General features: G+C 36.4%; 2 protein-coding genes across 2 annotated transcripts; both read right to left on the bottom strand.

The window, feature by feature from the left end:
• Positions 1-505: 505 nt before the first annotated feature.
• LOC107563981 (nucleobindin-2-like) lies at positions 506-6358 on the bottom strand. Its single transcript, XM_016248950.1, has 13 exons — positions 6265-6358; positions 5815-5938; positions 5598-5705; positions 4480-4612; positions 4279-4382; positions 3584-3769; positions 3393-3483; positions 3255-3313; positions 2660-2752; positions 2058-2147; positions 1791-1964; positions 986-1112; positions 506-842 (listed from the first exon to the last, which is right to left on the bottom strand). The coding sequence occupies exons 2-13, from the start codon at positions 5926-5928 to the stop codon at positions 757-759; spliced, it is 1365 nt and encodes a 454-aa protein (XP_016104436.1). The 5' UTR covers positions 5929-5938; positions 6265-6358; the 3' UTR covers positions 506-756.
• Positions 6359-7911: 1553 nt separating this feature from the next.
• Positions 7912-10598, bottom strand: LOC107563982 (G1/S-specific cyclin-D2-like). Its single transcript, XM_016248952.1, has 4 exons — positions 10166-10598; positions 8826-9041; positions 8244-8564; positions 7912-8084 (listed from the first exon to the last, which is right to left on the bottom strand). Exons 1-4 carry the CDS (start codon positions 10373-10375, stop codon positions 7944-7946), a joined length of 888 nt encoding a protein of 295 aa, XP_016104438.1. The 5' UTR covers positions 10376-10598; the 3' UTR covers positions 7912-7943.
• Between the last annotated feature and the right edge of the window lie 329 nt (positions 10599-10927).

A 10927-nucleotide genomic window follows, 5' to 3' on the forward strand; every position in this document is an offset into this window, starting at 1 on the left:
GATCTCCGGGTCTGGCGGTAGCACTTTTAGCTGTAGCTTAGCATAGATCATTGAATCTGATTAGACCGTTAGCATCTCACTCAAAATGGCTATGGCTAGGAACTATACTCTCATTGCAATGATATTACGCAGCGCCTGAAAACAGTCCCAAGCTAGGTAACTTCCAATAAGCCTATTTTCAGGCACTGCGTAATATCATTGTGCCTGCTGCACCCATGGTACGGCAGCAAAGGTCCTTGATTATTATGCCGGAATGAGAGTATAGTTCCTAGCCATATCGGCCTAGAAAATCGCAACTTTTCATTTTCCGTCAGTCTTAGTACCCGATGTAACTACAGAAGAGTCAAGTTTTAAATAGGAAAAATATCGAAACTATTTGGTCATTTTTGAGCGAGATGCTAACGGTCTAATCAGATTCAATGATCTATGCTAAGCTACAGCTAAAAGTGCTACCACCCGACCCGGAGATCGGCTGAATGGATTCGAAAACAGTAAAACTCAACTGTTTAACTCTAGGGGAGTTGGAAAATGAGCCTATTTTCAAAAATAGTGGAGTGTTCCTTTAAGGATTGGAGCATATTTGGTTGAGGATGAAGCAGAAAACACCACGAGTATGTATTTGAGGAGTGTATCCTGTTAATTATTGTTGTTCTGGTCTAGTTATGTAATGCTGAGCGAATAGGATAAGAACAGGGTAAGTCAGTAGGCTTGTATGTGTGACAGGTTCTGGAAGGTAGAAGTGTGCATGTGTTTGTGTTAGGAGGTGTGCTGAGGAAGATTCTGTGGTGGCTCAGCTGGTAGGTTATTCTGAACTCCATTCTGATTGATTGGGACTTTCAACACTAAAAACAAAAAGACAAAACAGGCAATGTTTACCATACTGAAACATTCACCTGCATAGTGTAAATAGTCAATTTTTCTAAAATTATATCATGTGAGGTTAACCAAATGTTAAATCATGGATTATTAATTTCAGTTTTCTCACCTTGACTGTCTTCATTTGCTAGTTTCTGCATCTCTTGTTGAAACTGGAGCTCTCCATTAGGACCTGAGGGAGGCTGTCTATTCAGTGCCTGTTGCTCCTTTTGTTTTTGTGACATCTCCATTACTGCCTGATTAGAAATAAAACAAGCTCTCAGTTCTCTGACATCAAAATAATGTATTAAAAAATACAATAATATGCAGTGCTGATGTTGTAAATTAAATAAAATCATTTGTTTTATTATGGGCTCAACAGTAAGATGTTTTCTTTTTGTTTTGTGTTTTTTTTTTTTTTTTTTTAACAAACGTGCCAAAAACAAAACAAAAAACAATGAACTTAAATTTATACAAAATGTATAATATTCAATTTTGAGTTTTAAATGTGTAATTGTTAGTTGATATTAATTTTTAAATTAATAAAAATATAATTTGTATTAATTTTAGACAAGCACATATATTGTATTTATTTATTTTTAAATATTATTTTACAAGCATTCTTACCAAAGGAAATCTCTGTAACATTTTATTTTAAGGTGTCCTTGTTACACATACTTACTATTATAATAACAATTAATTATGCATAATTACATGCAAGTAACCCTAATCCAAACCCTAATCCTAACCATATAGTAAGTACATGTAGTTAATTAATATTACTCGGTACTTAAATGTATAATTACACTGTAACAAGGACACCTTAAAATAAAGTGTAACCAACATGTAATAATAGCTAGAAATCATACAGCTATTCTAATTATATAAAGGCAACACAAGAAAAGGGTTGCAACCAATTGAAACCAATCTTTTACCTGCTGATATTCTCGTTTTTGGGCTTCTAGAGCTTTGCTTCTCTCTTTGAGAAGTTCCTGCTCCTGTCGTAATTTCTCCGCCCTTCTGCCAAGCTCCATCTCCTTATCCTGAAGTTCTGCCTCAAAGCGCTGCAGCTCCTCTTCGGTGTACACTGGCTTTGTATCATCCAGTGTCTTGAAGTGTATAAAGATAATGATTTGGCACAAAACACTAGCATGCAAAGACAGTATAATAAAGTGGGACATGCATCTAAATCTGACTCTAACCTCCCATTCATTTGGATTGTTAAACTCTTTCTTCTCTGTAGATTTGAGGAACTCTTCCAGGCTGACCAGTCTATCATGATTGAGATCTACCTGCAGTGAGAGGAAGCAGCGAGCGAGGAAAAAGCTATTTAAAAGTGAACGGTTTAAAGGTAATTAAAACGAACTAAGTAACCAATTATAAATTTTGGTTTAATAAAAATAAATAAATAAATAAAAGACTAATGCAGTGAACATTTTAAATCAGATAAAACAATGACTATTTCTTCATCTCATGCATCCTGAAAGAACAGAACGGATGGAGTCACTGCTGCTCCACACATTGTGAAAGTGTTAAAAAGCTGAAGGTTGAAAGACAGATAAAGGGAAAGAGAGAGAAATTGAATGAAAGCATTTACATACACACACTTATAACATTTTTGCCTAGACATTCTAACAGCTTATTCAGTGTTCATTTATCACACATTTTAAATAAAACCAAAGAAAAACTCACACAAATTCTAAATGATTTCATGTAAACACAGCATTTAGGCTTTTATGAACTGATTTGGGTTTAGTTTTTAGCATTTTTGTTCTGTCACTGTGAAAGAAAGTGAAGGTTTTACATTTTGCATGACATGTTCCCGCATCCTCAGCCTCTCCTCCTCCATCTCCATCATGTCATCCTCTTCATTCTTGGGATCATACACCTTCTCCAGCTAAGACAGTAAAAAAGAAAAGATGTACACATCGGAAAGATAGTAACTGCTTGCACCTTTTCAGTTATTGCCATTTGCTCGTTTTCTGCATGTCAAGAACAGCTTTTATGAGCTTCATCAAACGTGCCATTATCAGAAGATCAGAATGAGCTTTATTGCCAGGTATGTTTACACATACGAGGAATCTGTTGTAGTGACAGAAGCTCCACAGTGCAACAGAATGACAGTCACAAGACAGGACACAGATAATAAAAAGAATAATATCGTGTTTGAGAAACAAAAAACAGGAAAACCGAACAAAAACAGTACACACACTGGAGAGCCAAGCACTGAGGCGGCCGTGTGTGGCACCATCTTACTTATTTATGGATTCCTCTGTTGATGATGTTTTACTCAGGACAGCCATTAGAGCCCACTAGAGTCTTAACCGCTGACTCAGAGGCTTCCATCACTGTCAATAACAGATTTCAATGATTCATCGACCTCAAAGGTGAAACATTACCTCTTTTGTGAAGAGGGCCTCCAGCTCTTGCTCATCCAACACACCGTCACCATTTGTATCTAAGTGAGAAAACGCAATTAAATTCATTTTGCCAGTGAAACGGCTGCTTATGGACTGGTTGAGGACAAAAAGGCTCACCGTGGAGCTTAAAGAATGTCTTGGGATTGAACTCCTGTGGATCAAGCCCATCTGTCTCTTTCCAGACCTCCCGTAACTGATCCACGCTACCCTGAAAGGATGAAAAGGAAGTAAACGAAGAAAGTTTTACTTAGAAAAATCTCAATCAATCTATCTATCCATACATCTCCCTTTCCATACAACCCCCTCACCGGAGCGTTAACTTTAGGATGTCGTCGGTGCTTTTCTTTCAGCTCCTCGATTCTCTTCTCCTCCCTCTCTCTCTTCTCCTGGTCCAAACTCTTCAGGTACTCTCTCCTCTCATGTTCTTTCAGCATCTCATAGCGCTTAAACTCCTCATGACGTTCTGCATCGTAATTCTCAAGATCTTTAGTGGCCTAACAAATAAGCACAAAAAATGTGTATGACTCTTCACTTTATTTTTTAGTTAGTTGATTTTATTATTTATATTTAAATTATGTATTGTGTTTTTATGTATTATTCTTTTTTTCCTAATTTTATTTTATTGCCCTATATTTTATTTCACTGTGTTATTGTATGCAGTTGGCTGGGATTTTGTTAAGTGTGGTAATAATATTGTGAAATTTTCACTTATGGAGAATGGGTCGGTTATCTCTTGTTATTTTGTATAGAAAAATCAAATAAAGGAAACTTAAAAAAAAAAAAAAAAAAAAAAAGGAGAAAAAAAATATGTATACTATAATCTGATAAATGTGGATTAACAAAGAAACACAAAAAGAAGATCAGAATTTTATTTACTCGTATTTGAAACTTGGTGAAAGTTAAATGTAGTTGCTGAACAAGTATGTACTGAATGCTTGTCAATCTATGTTGTTGGTTTATTTTTTGCAATTTCACATTATGGCATGTTAAGAATGGGTGTTACCGTGACGATAAGCAGCTCCAGGTCTTTGGCCTCAAAAGTGTTCTGATTATGAGGGTCCAGATGTTCAAACTGCTTCAACAAGGAGGCATGATCCATCTGAACACCTGCAATCACAAAGCATTTGCGTGAACATGCGCGGAGTCACGTCAACAGATTTTCTTGCTCATCAGTATCACTTGAGTAATACACAAACACACTCACTCTGTGCGTTGGTGCTGTCCAGTTTAGCCTTCAGCAACATCCTGAGGCGTGAGACCTCTTGCCTCTTCAGCTCATCCAGTCGCGTCCTCACATGGTGGCCCACCAAATCCAACTCCTTACTGAGGCGTCCATTCTAAAACACAGTATCTTTCCATTAAGGACTTAAAGTACCGATGAAATGATAAAACGTCAATGCTCAAAGGCAAAACAGCATTAGAGACATATTGCATATTTGGTATTTTCCTCATTCATTTTCTCCATAGGGATTTTTTAAAATAAAATCTTAAATAAAAGATTTATTGAACCATGAATCAAACAAACCAGCTCCATGAACGAGATGAATCACAACATTACAAACTTTAATGAATTGAAGCAAAAAAGCATGAAAATGTAAGAAAAAGACAATGGGACAAGTTCTATGCACTTAATGTCTTTTATGAAGCAATGCCCTACACATCTCAAATTACATAAAATAATAAAAACAACAATACAATGTATAAGAACTAATAATCACTGTACCGAAGTATGTAATAAATATAAAATGCATGTTATTAAAATTTATAAAAATTCCTAGAGTTCATAATAAAGTCCCTAAATAAAAAAAGCGCTTTTGAACCATGAACCAGAACGGTGATGAATCACATTACAAACTTTAATTTGAAGCAACAACAACAAAAAAGCAAAACAAGACTGTGTACTTAATGTATTTTATGAGGTAATGACCTACACATACCCAATTATATTAAAAAAAATTATGATACATACAGTAATTGACTAATAGTCACTGTATACAAGTTTATAATACATTACACGCAAAATACAATACACATTATTAAAATAAATTTATATATAATTATGAATAAATAAACAAACAAACGGAAGACGGATATATAAAAATAAGTTGTTTGTGAGAGTATGTGACCAACTAGATTAAAAATGAAGCTGAAATCAAACTTACTTGTGACTTCTACGGAAGCATGTGTTATAACTTACTCTTGAGCTCCTGGTAGGTCTGTCTTGAAGGATACTTATACCTTATCATTTTTATAAAGAAGAGGAGTGGGATTTTTCCATTTGGAGCCCTACTGTTGTTGTGCTCTACATAGTGAGTGCTTTACCTTGATATCGTCTGTGTTGGCAGTCTGGAGTTTTTCTCTGAAGTGAGGGTCTGTTTCCAAAACCTCAATCACCTCTCTGAGGTAACGGTCATAGTACAGACCAGTATCCTGAGATATGCACATACAGCCAAAACAAGAGAGCAAGTTAATATTGAACAAAATGATTAATGCACATGGCATGTTCTAGTCTATGAGCAAGATTTGCGACCAGTCTTACCGCATTCTCCTCTGGTTTCTCCTCCTCAGGAGGGTCTTGGTTGCGATCTATTGGCACTGTCCACCCCACGAGACACAGAGACAAAAGCAGCAGCACCTTCAAGCCTCCAGTCATCCTGGGATACCTTTGTATACATCGATTAGACAGCATTTACTTTCACCCTAAAGGTATACCTTGACACGAACGAATCATTAGCTTACATTTTTAGAGAGAACACGGTCTCTTTAAGCAGACAGGTTTCTTTATACAGGTACACATCGATCATGATAAGAGAGAGCAGCCGAAGAAAAGGAAGTCTGTAGGACAGTTCGCGAAAACACACTGAACATGTTTCACAATCACAATTCTCAACTTCATGAGAAAAACAGTCACGGACATCTGCCGACGTCTGTAGAGTCGTCTGGTCTGAAACTCTACCGTCTAAATCAAATAAACGGCGAGTTCTCTTACCACTGGGTCAGATCCTGTTTGAGCGGTGAGTGAAACCACGGACTACAAATTACTCAGCGTTGCTGCCTCAAAAACAAGTGCGGCCATGAATAATGACGCAATCCAAACGCGACGCTTTCTGCAAACATGAACCTACACTGTAAAAAATAAGTGTAATTTTAACTGTAAAAACGCTACGAAAAAAAAATGTTAATAGGTTAACAGTAAGTTCCCGTACTATAGCCTATACAGGGAAAAACTGTAAAATATCTAACCAGACATTTTATGTAATTGTACAGTAAAATGCTGTTAATTTGACAGTTTTTAGAAGTAAAAATAACAAATCGATGTATAATTTACAGTCAAAAACTGTAAACTGACACCCCCAGAATTCCCTGCATGACACAAGTATTTTGTTTAAATGATCATGTTTTTTGAATAGTTTTTGTTATTAGTTATGTATATTTGGGCTTTATGTTACATCTTCTGTTGTTTAATGAAAGTTGAATGCATTATTTAAGTATCGTGTGTGTTACCATGATGGTGTTTTGTGTTTGTATGAATGAGTCTGTGCACCTTCTATATATTAATATATACTTCTGCTTGTGGTGAAGCTGCTTGTGGTGAGCTTTGATTCATCATGTGGCTTTCTCTTGTACCACCTGCATTATTATGGTGGTTGTCAGTATGTTAAAGGTGCAAAACAGATTTTAATAGCAGTGTGCATTGTTTGAATTTACTGGTCTACATTTAAATGTTCTTGTTTGTAAATGACAGTTTTGTACTGTAAATGTGTTTACAGTTTTTCTGTATTTTTTACAAAATTATTCTGGCAACCACAGCTGCCAAAATTATTTTGTAAAAACTACAGATTTTTTTTTTACAGTGTACAGTATTTTGTATCTGTAACACCATTAATTATCAAAATTATAAATGGGATAATTTGTAAAAAATAAAATTCCATTAATCCACTTTACCAAAAAGGCCAATGTAATGTAAGTGTCCCTAAACAAAACAACCGTTATTTGGATGTAAAGTAAAAATGTTCTATTTTTTTAATTTACGTAATAATAATAATAATAATAATAATAATAAAACTTTGTAAAAATGCAAGATTGATTAATTTAGTTTTTTGAAGATCTTGCACAATGTTTTTCTTTCTTTCTTACTCTTGTTTCATATTTTAATTGTGCTAGATGGACTTTGAGAGTCCTAACTAATTACATTTTTAGAAGACCTTGCAGCATGTTTTCTTTCTTTCTTTCTTGATAAATAGACTTTGAGAGATGCACATTGTTGGCAAACATAGACACTTTATTTTAATTCTAAAAATAGATAGTCGTTTTCACCCAACACTTTGATTACAAACAAGCTGAAACACTGACAAACAAAATAAATTAAATATAAAAATGTGCACACAATAAATAATATGATCATAAAACGTAGAAATGTAATACATAAAGTGAAAAGGATAAACCTGAAATGCATAAGAAGTCACAATTACAGTTATGGCAATAGAAGTTCATAAATATGGCACAAGTAAATCGTAATCCCTCAAACAAATAAATAAAAATGATTATAAATTAGATCACTTCAGAAGTTACAGAAGACAACACATAAATGTCACATTGTGTTTAAATCAGTTATACTGATAAATAAAAGTGAGACGCAATAAATATCACTCATAAATTAACCCTGCATTAAAAGTCTATTTCTCTTAGGTCTGTGGGTGTGCTGGCTCTTTCATCTTCAATATCCTCATCTTTCTCCTCCTGTGCTCCGTTCCTCAGTCTCTCCCTGAGAGCTCCCTCTATCAGCTCAGTGCAGCACTGCAGCACCGCCTGTCAAGCAGGAATAGTTAACAAGAGTCAAAGAGACGGACACAAAGAAGCAGGAACATAATAATAATAATAATAATTCTCTCTCTCTCTCTAAAAATGATTATTATTGTTATTTTATGTTTAGTTCTCTCATACTCTCTCAGATAAATCTTCGCTTACCACATCAGTCTGACAGAGTGTGGCCAGGGCAGAGGTCATGACACTCTGCTCTCCTGCACTCTTGGCTCTCAAACCCCGCAGGGCAGAGTTCAGTGCAGCCGCTGCAACCAGTGATGGAGGTGTTCCCAGAAAGCGCGAGTCACACACACACATGGCAACCAGTGTATCGCTGTGGCGCCGCAGCGTTGCGACAAAGTCTCCTGTATGCACATCACGATCCTTGAGCTCCCCGAGCGTGCGCAGGAAGTGTGGGATAAAGTCCTGAGGGGTCACTGCTGCCACATCCCACCGCAGAGTTGCCAGGACCACACGCTCCATTTCCTGCCGGAATAAGCATATACTGACTTGTACTGTCCATATGCATGTGTATATGTCATTTTTATTCATCTTTTAGTTCTTTTCTCCAAAACTTTTCACTTAAATTATTTCATTTCTAATGGGGGGAAAAAAGTGTTAAATTAGAAAAATGCAAAACAGCACTATTTTTTAATGATTTATTTTATTGCTTCAGACTTTTGGACAACATTGTCCATAATATTGAGCTTTCAGTGAATTTTGATTGATTTTTTTAAAAACACTCACCCGCAGGTTTGATGAGAGAAAGTCGTACTCTGCTGCAGCACAGAGTGCATCTGCACTCACTGTGTCACTTTCTGTCAGTTTTGAGGCCACCAGAACACAAGCTGCAGCCAGACAGGATGGCGAGACAGGCAGGGATAGAGTGGCCGACAGATATCGATCCAACAGGGAGACAGCCAGGGGAAATACAGACCCATCGCAGTCACATTCACAGCACGCCTATGAAAACACAGAAGAGGAAGATTTAAACAGCACCAAAAAAAACCCTCATAATCAAAGCAAACATATAAAGGACTGTAGAAACTTTGTCCCTGTCAGTTAGTATGCTTCATTTTGATTTGATGTCCTCAAATAATTTGCTATTAAAAGGATGAAAATTCTGTCATTATTTATGCATGTTATTCCAAACCTGACTTTCTTTATTAGAAAAAATGTCTGTGTTGTTGCCCATACAATGAAAGTCAGTGGGTCCGATGTTCTTTTCAACTCTACTGACTTTTTAATTATATGGACAAAAACATTTGAAACTTTATTTAAAATGTCTTCCTTTGTGTCATTACTGTTGTATATTTAGAACTACACTTTTATATTTAGTATTATTTTGAGTATTTTTTCATGACTTTATGCTACTTTTTTGTGTCATGTGATTAATCAGCTGTTGTGTAAAGGCATGTGGGTTTAAAACTTTTCATTGTCTGAAGAAGAGCCTGCGTGCTCGAAATGCCACCTATGAAATGGTCAGTTATTACATTTTTGTACTTTTGGAGCCTAGGTGTGATGACTTATTTTCTGTTTTCATATACAAATTATATTTTTAAACCATTGTAAGAAGTTTACAGATCTTCAGAAAGCCCCAAAATCTTCCTCCATGGTTCACTTGCCCAGCTTCTCTGAGTGTTTCACTGCTGTTATTAGTGTTTTTCTTTAATTGTTTAATTTTACAATTATTTAGTTTAATTTGACATTTTTATGATTTAATTAATTATTAGCTTTTCAGCAACTCACATACATATCCACAATTTGGGGATCCCTAGTTTAAGAGTTTCAGGCCCTATACTGACAAAAATGGTATGCATTTTTTTCCTTTATAAATTTCTAGTGAGCTTAGAAAGTAAAAGTGAAATATTGAATAAATATAAAATTCTCAAGCAAAAAAAATGAGTTTTTTTTTTGTAAAACTCTAATAATCTTTGTTTTACAACTTTTGTTTATAACTTCAAAAAATTATCTTTTACTATGTATTTTGTACACTAATTGTGAAAAATACAAAACTACTGATATTAAAAACATGAACAACATATTTGACTTGCACTGGATTTAGTTTTTTATCATGTAAAATCTACCTCCATGGTCCACTTGGCCAGTTCCTCTCTGCGCTGTGGTTCTCTCTGGATGAGAGAGATGTAGAGAGGAGATGGCAGGTATCTCTCCTCTGACTGCAGAAGTCTGTGAATAACCCTCAGTCCGGAGGCGCTGGGGTCCCATGGGGCTCGGACCGAAGACTGAGTCCTGTCCTGGCCCTCTTCCTCCTCACACCACAGAGACACAGACATCACTCCTGCCAGCAGATGTGATCCAATACTGAAGCTGTCCCAAGTGTGTCTCAGAAGTCTTGGTCCCGAGTAAAAGAGTTTGTGCAAACGTCCTTGCCCTCTTGAAAGTGCTTGGGTTTAAATGTGTGCTGGTGCGTGAGTGTCTGTGTGCGTTTCTCAGCAGCCTTCTCTCTTCGGTCCGCTTATATATCCTCTGAGTGAAAGGGTGACTGCTGATGAAAAAAGTGAGAAAGTGAAGAATAAAAGAGGGGTGTGTAAAATGAGTGGAGTAAAAAAATAAAAGACCACAATGCTGGCTGAGCAACAATGGCATCAACAGGTGGAGAGAGGGAGAGAGAGAGAGAGGGAGGAGAGAGGAGTGCAGACAGGAGAGGGAGTCGCCCAGAGGGACAGAGCAACAGCTTGTCACCGTCACTGAGCCAAGAAAAGAGAGCGAGAGAGAGGAGAGAAAGAGGTCATCACCATGCTGTGACAATGGGAATGAATAACAATAAGACCTGGATGTTTGTTGACAGTGAAGGGTATCAGATAAAGACGGTGGGATTACATTTA

The sequence above is a fragment of the Sinocyclocheilus grahami genome, unplaced genomic scaffold, assembly GCF_001515645.1.
Source record: "Sinocyclocheilus grahami isolate Dianchi unplaced genomic scaffold, SAMN03320097.WGS_v1.1 scaffold901.1, whole genome shotgun sequence".
Taxonomy (NCBI): domain Eukaryota; kingdom Metazoa; phylum Chordata; class Actinopteri; order Cypriniformes; family Cyprinidae; genus Sinocyclocheilus; species Sinocyclocheilus grahami.

Bases quoted from the DNA above. Each gene is read 5' to 3' on its own strand.
- LOC107563981 (XM_016248950.1), bottom strand. From the start codon at position 5,928: ATGACTGGAGGCTTGAAGGTGCTGCTGCTTTTGTCTCTGTGTCTCGTG. The intron at 4,383-4,479 runs GTGAGTGTGTTT...TTGTGATTGCAG, and splicing joins GGACAGCACCAACGCACAGA to GTGTTCAGATGGATCATGCC. The intron at 3,484-3,583 runs GTGAGGGGGTTG...TCATCCTTTCAG, and splicing joins ATCCTAAAGTTAACGCTCCG to GGTAGCGTGGATCAGTTACG.
- LOC107563982 (XM_016248952.1), bottom strand. From the start codon at position 10,375: ATGTCTGTGTCTCTGTGGTGTGAGGAGGAAGAGGGCCAGGACAGGACT. The intron at 8,565-8,825 runs GTGAGTGTTTTT...TTATTCCGGCAG, and splicing joins TTCTCTCATCAAACCTGCGG to GAAATGGAGCGTGTGGTCCT. The intron at 8,085-8,243 runs GTAAGCGAAGAT...CCTGCTTGACAG, and splicing joins CACTCTGTCAGACTGATGTG to GCGGTGCTGCAGTGCTGCAC.